Raw genomic sequence first — 13690 nt, forward strand, 5'->3', positions numbered from 1 at the left:
GTAAAACCAAGTAAGTGAGGGGAGCGGGTCAATCGCCAAGGCTGACCTGAGTGGAAGTGCTGTTCTGTGCAGTTTAGTGGGATTAAGATACTGCCTCTCCCAAGAGGGTAGATGCACCTAGTTTCTTTGTACCTGAGCCGGTTGGAAGTGTGTTCCTTGATGAATTCTGGCAATCCTAAGAATTAGGTCATGAAGAAGTAGAAATTTTCACTGTCAACCCTCATTGGCTCCGGATATATAAAAACGCTAACGATAATATGCAAAACCCATATTCTGTGATAAGACCAAGTAAAAAGATCTAACAACTGAGAAATCAGGTTTTCCTCAAGAAGACGCCCTCCTCTCCAAGAGGAGCACAATCAGCTCCTTTGTTGGGGTTTTTATTGGGTTTTATTGTTGTTATTCTTTGTAAGAACTAGGAAAGTGGCATGGCCCCTAGTCCCCAGAATAGCCACTCTCTGACCCCCTGTTGACCCCCTGTGCTAGATGGCATGTCTCTACCTGACCTTGCAATTGTCCCATGTGTCTCAGGCATGAGTCGGCCATCAGAACCCAGTATTCTGGGAGCAAAACTGGTGGTTTAAGATCAAGCTCAGATCTGTCTGCACAGCCAGCTGCTATTTTTAGAGAAATGTCCTTTCCCTGCCAAGGAGCTGGGAGCTGAGGCTGCAAAGTGGTGAGACTTCCACTAGAGGAGAAAGTGGTCTCACTTGTTCTTTCTCTGCCTCAATCCTTCCCACCCACTGATTAATGTAAGGCCCCATATGACTGTGAATTTTGGAGGCAGCCAAGGAAAGCTCACCTTTGGAAAAGGCACTACACTCCCTGTTAAACCAAGTAAGTACTGGCGGGTTTCAGAGATTAAGCAGTGAGTACAGCTAAAGCACAACCCAGAGTGAATGAGAAGAAATTTACCAACCCCATTTCTCTGTGGAGTCTACCCACCCTTCACCCATGAGCCTACAGAGTTGCCCTGATCTAGGCCCTTGGCTGTCCTCAGCCAGATGGGCACTGGCCTCTGCTGGACATAGGAAAACTCTGGGCTTCATAACATGTAACAGGGCCCCCTCCCCAGGATGGCACTTCTCAAGAGTGATCACCCACCTCACTGTGCTGAGTGGGTGAACTTCTCAGCAATGGTCTCATGGAAGAGGACCCTGGGTGACCCACGGTCTGTGTGACTGCTGGGTGATAGGTGTTTAGACATTAGATTTAATGGAGGATCCCATGAGGAAGAGAGGCAGAGTGGCTACTGAGAGGGGTGTTTTGTTTAGGGAAAATGCACTGTGGAACTCTGGGTATGCATTCACCTTTGGCAAACTCACCTCGCTGCTGGTCATACCCAGTGAGTTCTTGTGGTTAACTCATTATCCTTTCCGGAGAAAAACCCAAAGGGACGTGTTGAAACACGGCTGAATTTAATTGCTTCGTTTAGCATGCAGTTGTTAACTATGTCAGATGTGTGAGCAAGATATGAATACATGTTTCCCTGGTGGCTGGATTTGGTTATCAGTTCCATGGGCAGTTTGATAAATTGTATTAATACTGTAGTCAGTGTTTCTTGAAGGTCCACAAAGCACGTTGAGACTTTGGGAAAGAGGCAGAGATAAGAGGCAGAAAAGCTTGGTGATGAGAGAGAAACAAACCAATGAAAAGGGAGGCTACCAAAGCAGCGGCACGCAGCCACGGAAGCGTGTCCTTAACAGATAAGTGCTGAGGACCCAGTTGCGCTTATGCCGTGTCACCTGGTAGAACTGGAAAATCTGGCAGGTGGACTGAGGGCTTGGGTGAGGGCTGGGCAGCAGGAGCCCCAAGCTCCTCGTGGTCTTCCTCTGCTGGGAGAATAGTTGAACAATCAAATGTTCTCTGGAGAGAGGACAGCCCTCGATGGGTCGTATCAGTGGAAGCCACCTCTTCACCCCAAGGACAAAGTAGTTCCCTACATGGACTTCTCCCCTTCACCCAGGCTGGCCAAGTCAACCCTGTGGGAGGGACAGAGAATCCCCGTACCTTGGAAGCCTCCCCACTGCCACTGGATTTCCTGTGATAAAGCAGAATGTTTATCTGAGTTGTGAAGCTGTCAGGGAGAGGGGAAGAGAGATGGATTACAGAAAGAAATACTGAAAATTTACAAGCTATCTCCACCCTTGCAGAGTTCAGTGTTTGGGGGTTTGGGTTTTGGTTTTTTCTGTTAGAATGACAGAAACTGGGGTGCTTTCCATGCAGGCACACTATTTGCAGAAATGCCTGCCATCTGACATTTCAGTCATATTTTGCCCACCACCCTCTGTGCCTGAACCGGGTGTGACAATAGGTAATGGGGCTGATTTGTTAACAAATAGAGTTTATATATTTAAATGAGTGGCTCAGTCAAACCATTCAGCCTGAAATAACACCCGCTTTAGTCCCCTCACCCCTCACCGCACCCCACCCCCCCACCCACCACCCACCACCCACCCCACCCGCTGTCCATTGCTAACCTCCTCTTTTGAATCTGCCCTCAAAGGGCCCAGAACATTCTTTTTGTAGCAGCCACGATGGCTTTATCTTCTGAAGGTGGATTTCATTTTTATTAAGAATCAAAAGGCTTTCAGAGCCATGAGTTACAAATAAAGGAGGGACCCAAATTAATTACTGGTACTATTTTGGTTCCAAAAATGAGGCGTGACTATAAAATAATGTCCTTATTGTGTATGTGTGGCCCATAAACTGACTCTCAGAGAGAGTCCTAAAGGGAGTACTTTGAAGGGTTCAACCATCATTTAGATGTTTAAATCCTGACGTGTTTGTTAAAACAACCTCTTTACTTAATAAACACACTTAAGATAAACATAGCATGAGATTGAGGAAGTTTTGCAAGCCCAGACCTAATCAAAGCAAAAAGACTTTCAGTATGAACTGAGATATTATCCCAAGTAAATCCCTTTCAGAAAAACACGAGGTCAAAACCTTCCCATGGAGAAAGTGCATACGACATCCTGCTAATTGACAGCAAAACTACACCAAGAAATGGTAACCCTATGTTGGTTTACGTAGAGCCACATAGCACTGTGACTCAGGAAACTACAAATACGTCTTCGGGGCAGGCACTAGCCTGCAGGTTTTAGCAAGTGAGTATTACAGGCAAGACAGACATTTTAAATGTTTTTGGTGTCTGAGACACAAAGGAAGGTAAAATAAGGGAAATACTGGCTATGGAAGCAAAAATTACGGCTGTCTGAAGTGGCCATTCTGGGTCCATCCACTCTGGACAAGCAGGACAAAGGAGAGCTTGGAGGCTCACTGGAATGCACTTACCACCAATTTCATAAGAATTATATTAATTATTAGAAAATATTTATTAGCTAAAGACTTTGAGAGACTCCTCTAAACATGGGAATTCTTTTAAAACTGTACCCTCATTCCACATTTTTCACTCGCTTTTTCCTACCCCTCTTTATGCCTTTCTCTTTCATCCAATTCAACGCTTCATCTGGGCATTCATGTTTTGAGAAAGTATCCTATCCACTTCTTAGCCTGTCACTTAAGGCTCTCTAAAACCTGGGCCCTTTCTGTTCTCCAAATCTGTTTCCAGCTATTCCCTTTCTCAAATGCCCTGCTCCAGGCAAACTGGACGCCTCCTTCCCCTGAATGCTTACACATGCCCCCACCTGTACCTGGTGTCCATAAATCAGACACCACAGACCCACCACTGAAAATAGACTGGCACACATGAAACAAATTGTTTCTTAGCCAGCACAAGTGTCACCAGACTTAATTTCATAGGGACAACTTGAGAAACTATATCTCTTCTTAAAAATGAAGGAGGCTTGGGTAAGAGATCCAGCAGGCAAATAGCAAAGTAGGAAGGAAGGAGATGCTTCTGTAATGGGTGTGGGAAGGAGGGAAGACATTCTTAGAGGAGAACAGCACTGACTAAATCCAAGTAGGAAATTTATGGGCTGCCAAATTCCCTGTACATTTCTTGTTTTCCTTCTGGAGTGGTCCGTTCCAAATTATTGGTTGTTAAGCCCCTGGTCCCCCAGATGGCCAGAGGGTGCGGAAGAGGGAGGAGACCGTGCTGTACACTCAGCAGTGGTGCCTATGGAGTTTCCTTGTCAGATTTTCCTCAAGCTACCTCAAAATTAAGAGAGGTTCACAGAGGCTTGAGAAGAACTTGCGAGCTTTCAACTGTGCCCTTGCATCTCTGTCCTCACTAAGAGAAAATGCTCAACCCAGACATTTAAGGGCACATGGAGCAGAGTCAGTTGCACCAGTTGTCCCATAGCCAGCCTACATCAGTTTATAGCTGGTTGATTCCCAGACCCGAGAATAAGTCCAGCCAAAATGAAGAGAACTGCCCAGCTAAGCCCAGCTTAAATCACTGAACTGCAGGCTCATGGTCTAATAAATGCTTATTGTTTTAAGCCAAAAAAATTAAGAGGTTCAAAAGGATCACCTTGGGCTTCCCTGGTGGCACAGTGGTTGAGAGTCCGCCTGCCGATGCAGGGGACACAGGTTCGTGCCCCGGTCCGGGAGGATCCCACATGCCGCGGAGCGGCTAGGCCCGTGGGCCATGGCCGCTGAACCTGCGCGTCCGGAGCCTGTGCTCCGCAACGGGAGAGGCCACAGCAGTGAGAGGCCCGCGTACCGCAAAAAAAAAAAAAAAAAAAAAAAGGATCACCTTGACAGGATAGGAGAATTATTTCAGGTTAGTCCTTGAGTTGTGCTATCTCCTGGGAAAGGGACAGTGAGAATGGAAAAGTCCCCACTAGGACACAGATAGAAAGTAGTGAAAGTCCTTTTCCTGGTGACCGTCTAAGTTGGGGATGAAAAGGTCTGGAGCTGGAGTCAAGGGTGAACTCCAGGGCTGACCAGCGCCTGTGACTGTCTGTGGTTCTGTGGGATGAGAAAAAGTGGAACTCCCCTTAGATGCTCCACAACCTGGGCCTCGGTCAGAGGTGTCTAGCTCCAGCGCCCTGAAAGGGTGGACCTGCATGCTGACCCCTCTTGCCAGGTAGGCAGTTGCAGCTGCCCTCAGTCTCTCCCATTGCGATGACAATATCTCTGACTCCTTTGGCTTTGGTGCCGTGGACAAAAACTGTTCCTACTTTGTCCAAATGAGGTACATGATCTTCAGAAAACCTGGAGAATTATTGTGTAAAACACAGGAGGATAGCTAGGATTTTTGGCAGTCAGTATGCTGGGCTTATGCAGGAAAACTCCTTCTTTAGAATATTTAGAAAGAATATCCTCCATTCATCCAATGTGGAAACAGTCCTGAAATCCAGGCTGGAGCTAAGATTCTGTGCCAGGTTATTACTGTGACAATTACTTAATATTCTCTTTGCTCACGGTATCGCTTCTTCCAGAAGATCTTTAGGGAAAACTTAGTTCGGTTTCTAGGAGATTTTTGCTGAGCTGAAGATCACTGTGTGAATAATAATACAGGCAACAAGTTCACAATTTGGAGGGGGAACAAGGTTAATAGTCAAACCCCGTGAGTATCTCTGCTGAATCCATAATGATTGCTCTGATTTCTAAAGGAAGCCATAGCACTGAACTTCATCTGGGGGCTGTTTTTTCCACCCAATTTTTTTCAAGTTAATTCTAATCATTAATCCTAATGATTATACAGTGTATATATATGCCATATGTACATGTGAAAACGGGCACATATGTAATCATCTAGCACAGGAACAAATAAGCTGGATAATAACAGATTCCTTGTCCTTTTTGTCTTAACCATTTGGGTCTGAAAGTCTGTGTTGAACACGGGGATGGCTGAGCCCTGGAGTTGAGAGAACCTTCTCCAGCGACTTTGTCAGGATTTTGCCGTGCCCTGCTGGCCTGGTGAGGGGACAGCTCGGTCTCGAGGTTGGGGGATGAACTATTTAACCTCAGAAAAGCCTTTGTGTCCTAACCATGCTGTGAATTGACCACGATAATAAACAGTCTTCCCCGCTGATTCTTTGGCCAGGGTCCCAGCTGGAGAAGCACGCTGGCTGGATTTGGGGATTGAAAGGGATTTCCTGTACACATTGGCCTGGTCGGTTTCTGTAAAGCTTTCTATGACTGTGTAATATTGGCAACAACCGTAAGCTGATTTGGGGATTGGGGACAAGTGTGGCAGTAAATCCAAGTGAGTCTTCAAATTAACTCTCTCAAACCTGTCTATGCAGCTGGAAGTATCTCAGAAACTGTCTCCTTCTTTAGCCCACATGTTTTAAATGTGCAGTAATGAATAGTGTTTTTCTCCTGTCCACCCAAGCTGAGCCCTTGCCCACCTCTCAACCAAAATAACTAGAAAGAGGGGTCCAGATGTGCTGGTAGGAAGGCAGTTGCACTGTTAGACTGCTTTCTTACAGAGCAAACAGGTGGCCCTTTCCAAAAAGATCCATCAGAGAGCGCTGAAAGTTAGACCTCCTTAGTCCATACTGTACCGACCTCACTGTGGGCCATTGGTGAATCCTGTTTCCTCCCAGCCAAAGATAACTCAAGTGCTGCTGGAAACTCCTGGGACTTAGGGCCCTCCCAGTGACCTCCCTGGAGGACATCTCCTCACCATGGATTATCCAGAATGACTCAAACTTACCATATAATTTCTGCATCCCTCAGTTCTCTTTGGCCTACAGCCTTATGGTGGAGTTGCTAGAAGTAACAGGGAAGGAGTTGGTTTCATCCTAATTCTGGCCTCTCCTGAAAAGTTCTTCTCTCCAAGACTCTTCAGGAGCATCTTAGGGACCACCTACCCTGTTCAGAATTGTGCTTTGTACAACCAGACTTGTTCCTAGCAGTGTTTGCTGTGGCTTTGGCAGGGGCTAGCTCCCAGGGAAGTTCTGGAGCTCCAGGCTGGAGCTGCGGGGAGAGGAAGGGGTGTTATACAGTGGAGTCCAGGGGCTTTGGGAAAGACATCTTTGATATAGGTGTTAATGAATTTCTAAATGAGCTTCTGTGTGTTAACCCGATAAAGACTCTCCAGGGAGAAGGTCACGCTTACCTTTGCAGCTCTAAATGGAAGTCATGTGTTGCCAGAAAAAATGGGAACTGTCAACTGCAGTGCCAAAAAGAAGAGACTGGGTATAAATATTGAACCAGTTTTAATGTTAAGTTTATGAAAGGTAAGCCTTCCAGAAGAACTGGCTCAAGGCACATTTATTAGGATGGATGAGCTAACTATTTTGTCAGTGTTACTGAGATGCACACTTTAAAGGGGAACCCAGAATGTTTTTAAGGCTAATGAAAGGTATAGCCACTATAGGTGAATTTTGGAATCAAACTGCCTGGGCAAACCCTAACTCTGCTACTTACCAGATGTGTGACCTCGGGCAGGTTACTTAATCTCTTCATGCCTCATTTTTCTCATCTGTTAAATGGGAATAATAACAGTACCTAGCTCACTGCATTGTGATGAGATTAAAAGAGTTAATACCTATCAGGGACCTTGCATAGTGGCAGTACCTAGTAAGTCTTCAATAAATATTAGTTATTATTCCTAGCTCAGGTTGCTGGAGGGAAGGAAGGAAAAAAACTACCTCCTTTTAAAGTTTTTGTAAAGTAGAGTATTACAGTGTGGCTCTGGCAGCACAGGAAGACTCATCTTTGGGCAGGGGACAATGTTACAAGTAAAACCAGGTAGGTCTGAATGTTCTCAAATGAGCCAGAGTTACCCACTAAATTCATTCTTTGGTTAATCATCTCTGCCTTTTCAACTTCTAACCAAAGACTCTTATTTTTCGGTTTTATTTTTCTCTTACAGTAGTAAGGAGAAAGTGGGTAAAGCCTGGCTACGTTCTTTTCTAACCCATTTGGTTTCAGCTAGTGGCAAAAAAAGGGGGCAGGATTTGGGGTGAGTTAGGTCTGGAATTTCTAGGCTAAGACTGAGAGAATATAATTTTATGGGAGACATAAAAACATCTAGTGTGAGAGATGAACCAAAAAAAAAAAAAAAATGGTGATTTTACATAATGGCATACTACCATTATGGCATACTACCATACTACCAGAACCACCCTGGTAGAGGCTAGAATTCTCTACGAACTGTCTTTCAAGGGGAAAAGGGGTAACACAGAAATGACAAGGTTTTGTTTGAAAAAAAATGGGGAGGAAAGATGGGAGACTGTTGGTGACTTGGATTTTTTTTTGTTGTTAAGAAACATGGAAAACAGCATTTTTCCGTAGGATGGTTGCTAAAAGGCTATCACCAAGTAGGAGTCAAAAGGGTCAAAACATGTATGGTATCCCCTGGGTGAGCTTCACGGAGGAAGAAGAGGAAGAAAATGTCCCAGAGTAAAGTGGTTTTGTACTGGGCAGAAACTGTGTGTCAGATTCTGGGGCAAACCAGCTTGTCTTTGGGATGGGAACAAGACTCACTGTCATTCCCTGTAAATCTTTTGCCACTTGAGAAAAAGCCCTTAATCTATAATGACCAGCTCTCACATCCCAGACACCTATTGAATTTCTCAATGAGCTTCCGTGTATTAACCTGATAAGACACTCCAGGGAGAAGGTCCCCCTTACCTTTGCAGCTCTAAATGTAAGGCCTGTTGTAAGAAAAAATGAGAAGAGTCAATTGCGGTGCCAAAATGGAGAGAGTGGGTATAAATATTGGACCAGTTTTAATGTTAAGTTTATGAAATGTAAGCCTTCCAGAAGAACCGTCTCAGGGCACATTTATTAGCTTGTGTCTACACATAGCACAATTGTCTAGTTAATTTGGTTAATGTCAGTAGCTGATCCAAATATTTAGGCACTTCCTTGAGAAACCTTTTCTGCACTCAAAATGGCCTGAATTGACTGTCACATTACCTAAATAATTGCCAGATCTGTTTTACTTTGTGCTGTAGAGACTCAGCCTGATAAAAACAGATGCTGTTGTGTTCCCCACCCCCACCACCCCCACCACCCCGTCTGTCTTCTCTCCACACAGCAAGTTTTCCCTCTATTCAACAACATCTCTGCACACAAAGAGACCCAGCAAGCCATCTGACTTATGGCTGCTGCTACTTTGCATTTATATGACTCCTCTCCTTGGAAGAGATTAAGACACTTCATAGGGCTTATTAGCTAAACAGATTGCCAGCCTAATGAGAAAGAGAGAAACAGAGTCGGAGTATCTTTTTATGGCTGCTGTCCCTGCCCCCTCGTGTAGAACATTTGGTCAGATGGTTCTGCAAAACAGGAATAAGACAGGGAGGGGGCTCTCCGCTTGTAGTGTGGGCCTTCTCAGCTGCATGTGAGAGGTTGTTTGTTACAGGGGGTAAAACGGTGCTAAATGGGTCGGGGCAACTGTCAGAGCCGGGAACATGTCTTTCCCCAGAGCTCCTGGGGTCTCACAAAGCAGAGCACATCAGCTGTTGCCGTGTGTCCACCCTTCTTACTTCTGTTTTCAGACCCTTCTGTTCTAGGGCTGTTCCTTCCATCTCCCACTCCTCTGTCTAACTCCTTTCTGTCTCCTGTGACCCCTGCCTCCCATGCCCATACCCAGCACCAACCCTACCACACACTAAAGAGGCCGCCTGCCTTTTGGGCCATCAGTTGTATTTCTGAGGAGTTTCTTAGCCCCCTTGAGTGATCCTCCAAAGTCTCAGGTACCTGAGAGAATCCTCCCTAAGGGCAGGGCCCCCCCCCGCCCCGAAGAGGTGGAGGTGGGCCCGGGATGAGGAGGAGCCTCTGGAGGAAGGTCGCCCCAGAATGAGGACCACTACGGCCTTCATGATACATGTGTGTGAGTCCCCTCCTACTTGGGAAACTGTAGCTTCCACCTTGACTCGACCTTTGTGGCTCTGAAGAGGAGGCGGGTTTCTGTAGTGGAATCAGCCATTGTGGACAGTCAGGCTTTGGGGGCGTACAGCGTTCTGGCCCCGGCACTCAAGTGATTGTTACACCACGTAAGTGCATCTTTTCTCATTTCTGCGGGTGGGTATGTCTGTCAATCATATAGAGGAGTTCTCCCCCCACCCCCGTTTCCCAGCGAGTCACTGATGGGATACAATTTCTGGATCCAGCTGCCCCGCCGGTTTGACCATTAAGATGATCAAATTCATTTTCAGACATAACTTTGACTGATTTCAATTAATGCTGCTAACAGCAAAGGGAAGTTAGCATGTCGTGGGAACCTAATCTATGCTCGTTCACTGATATGGGAGGACAGTCATTTCTTTTTAACCCCCGGCAGTTAAACTACAGAATTCAGCTGACCTTTTCCAGGCGCGTCTCCTCTGGCAGATTAAATGGTTGTGTCCACTAACTTTCTTGAAGGAAAACACACAAGACAGATATATTCTCCTTCAGCTTTTCCTAAGAAAGTTTTGGTTAGTTATTTTGACAGTACACTTAGCTAACTTATTCCCTTCTATTCGTGTTAATAATATCTTGGCTTAAACAAGCAATTTTCCCCACATTATTCAAAATGCATTGTTGTGTGTAACCCTCTGCTCTATCGCCAGCCCTTTTTTCTTCACAGCGTTCTCTAAGAAGGTAAACAGGGTCACACATCATCACACACTGTTTCACAGACAGAAAAGCTGAAGCACAGACAAGTTAAATAATTGAAGTCAAACCTCAAAAATCAGAACTGGGATTAGAGCTTGAGATTCCCCGTTTTCTTATGGTGAATTACCTTGAGCTGTCACCTTTGTGAATTGAAAACATAATAAGCACAGGCCATAGGAATTCAGTGGGGATGGAACTTAACCAAAACAAAAACTGTCTGATGATTGCATTGGTGTTTGAAATGTACATGCCCAAATCTGCTTTGCCATTGGTAGTTATTTGGTGCTGCCAGAGATGGGGAAAAGCAGAGGGGCCAGATGTAAAGGGAGAGCACCCTGTTGGCCTCAGGGGGTTTTTGTAGGCCTCGGTATCACTGTGTTCTCCAACACAGACAAACTCATCTTTGGGGCTGGAAGCAGATTACAAGTCTTTGCAAGTAAGTCCTAGAAACCAAGGAGTGATTTTGCAAAGGTGTTTTGTATAAACAGCCACTCGCTTTGGTTCATCCTCGTGGTACTTTGGGCCACCCTTCCCAGCACTGCACTCTGTAGGGCCTTCCCCACCTTTGGCTGCCTGGTCCTTGTTCCCTCAGGATGCCATTTCTCACAGAGAGAACATTCTGTAAACCAAATCAGTATAATCTATATATGAATGCCATGGTTCTGACTAGAATCTTATCTGCAGTGAAAACAAGACACTAGAAAATCAGATGCATTATAGCTCCAAAAAATGATCTGTTTCTCTCTTTTGTTAAGTTTATTTATTTATTTGTTTTTGGCTGCACTGGGTCTTCGTTGCTGAGCGCAGGCTTTCTCTAGCTGTGTTGAGCAGGGGCTACTCTTTGTCCCGGACCAGGGCTCGAACCCCTACAATGGCAGGCGGATTCTTAACCAGTGCACCACCAGGGAAGTCCCTGTTTCTCTCTTTTGTATTTTTATTTAAAACATCAGGGAAGATGAAGCAAGTTCAGCTTCTCCCATTTGAAAACTGTTTATGAATTTTGCTTCCCTTATATGCAGAGAGACCGAGATTGACTTTGGATGTTTAGTCATTCAATTTCATCATCTGTGTCTGGAATCTATAATGGGAGAGGGAATCAAATGTAATTAAATGAGCAAATAATCTTCAATAGTCAATAGTCCTACGTTGTTTTATGTGCTTGGCTCTGGACTTTGTATCTGGGATTTATCTGTGATAGGCTCCCCAGAAGGACAGTGAAGGTTTTGGTTAAGGTTTTTGTCTCTGTGTGAATAGCAACTATCAGTTGACCTGGGGCTCTGGGACCAAGCTAATTATAAAGCCAGGTAAGTCTCAGAGATGTGACCGACCATAAGGGAGAGGAAACACAGGTTGAATAATACACGAGGCATAGCATGCAAATTATATTCTTAAGAACAATCCAGCCTGCTGGAGACAATGCACTCAACCCAAATAGGGTTTTCATTCCCAGCGAGAAGCAATGTCAGCCACCAGCTCTCTTGTTTGATCTAGTTGCTTCCAGAATGAATAATGTTTCACTAGCCCTCCAAGAGAGCAGAGCTGGGCTGTTAAGGAGTATGGGCTGTTAAGGAGTATCTAATTCCCTCTAATATGGTTGGAATTCTTTCCCAAGGATATAACCAGTCTCATTTTATCAAAAGAGAAATACAGAGGAAAGGGAAAGGGCCACAGTCAAAGACCAAGTGGTGAAAAGCAGTGCGGGCGGTTTTCCCGACATCCTCGTCTCTGGTTGCTGTCCTGCGTGGGGAGCAGATACCTGCAAAGCTTCTGGTCATTTGCTGGTGAATCCCCTGGAGTTCTGGGCTTCAGCATGAGTCCCACAAGGGTGTAATTTAAAAGGCAGTGTCCACAGACATAGAGAATGGACTTGAGGACACGGGGAGGGGGAAGGGTAAGCTGTGACAAAGTGAGAGAGTGGCATGGACATATGTACACTACCAAACGTAAAATAGATAGCTAGTGGGAAGCAGCCTCATAGCACAGGGAGATCAGCTCGGTGCTTTGTGGCCACCGTGAGGGGTGGGATAGGGAGGGTGGGAGGGAGGGAGACGCAAGAGGGAAGAGATATGGGGACATATGTATATGTATAACTGATCCACTTCGTTATAAAGCAGAAACTAACACACCATTGTAAAGTAATTATTCTCCAATAAAGATGTTTAAAAAAATAAATAAAAGGCAGTGTCAGGGCACTTGAGGGAAGAATGGAGCCTAAAGGGATACCTGGCAAGTCTGCTTTTGCAGCGATGAGACTAAGGAGCTCTTAGCCTGGGAAGACTAAGCCCAATACTCCCCATCCCGCCATGCCCCCTCCTGAGGGTTATTGTAAGGCTCTGATGGGCTTGTAAATTATGGGAGTGCTGCCAACGAGCTCCTCCTTGGGACTGGCCACTGCTTTCCGTCCAGCCAAGTAGGTGAGTAGTGGGATTCTGTGTCCCTGGCAAGTGGGAAGTAACAGTCACTCTTCAGTGAAAAGGAGGGATGAAGGTAGAGTTCTTACCCCGCCGTCATCTCTTATTTAGGCAGCCTCTCAAATTTCCCTTTCTCCTGATGGCACCGCACAGTCAGAGAAGGAGAAATGGGCTAGTGTTAAGGTAAATCCCAGGAAGAAAAACCACTGTAGAAAAATTCTTCCCATCTAAATGTTACAGGCTTTCTGCTCTGTGAACCTGATTCCCAGGCTATTTATCAGCTCCAGTCCTACCTTTACCTAGGTAGATACAATCTCTGCTAACCTGTCTGTACAGTTGTGTGTCAGCTGGTCCAAACACCTTATTTTTCTCCCAGAAGGGACCTCAGAGCTATGGTTGGGGAGATTGCTGAGAAGGCAGACAAAACTGACCCGGGGTGGGGCAGGGCAAAGACAGGCTTAGGGTGGGTTAGGTCAATATTAATATGGTGATCCATATACTCAATAACACCTTCCCTATATGTCCTCCATTTGTTTTCCCTTTCGTTTTCCCTGGACTACATCCTTTTGGTTTATTCTGGACATTTACTGCTCCCAGGCTAAGAGGAGAGAAAACTAGCATTGAACTCTCTCTTCAGATCTGAAGGAGCAACAAGTCACAGTTAACGTTGGGGATGAGATCAATTCTCCTCTCTCCAAGCTTAAAATCCTGTCACTTATGCTCTATTTTTAACCAAGACCTGGTATCACTGTCTTGGATGCTCAGCCCTCTCTCTTTTCTTTGATTCTCAATGTATGTTAAAATGT

The 13690-nt window shown here is 45.4% G+C and overlaps 1 gene segment (V, D, J or C); it reads left to right on the top strand.

Annotated features, from left to right (window-relative positions):
• Window positions 1-13690, top strand: part of LOC102993450 (T-cell receptor alpha chain constant-like) — a 369182-nt gene that overhangs the window by 312368 nt on the left and 43124 nt on the right. The window contains 1 exon segment of the C gene segment in view: window positions 11728-11777. Within this exon segment, the coding sequence occupies window positions 11728-11777 (50 nt within the window).

This window comes from Physeter macrocephalus, chromosome 11, assembly GCF_002837175.3.
Source record: "Physeter macrocephalus isolate SW-GA chromosome 11, ASM283717v5, whole genome shotgun sequence".
NCBI classification, from domain to species: domain Eukaryota; kingdom Metazoa; phylum Chordata; class Mammalia; order Artiodactyla; family Physeteridae; genus Physeter; species Physeter macrocephalus.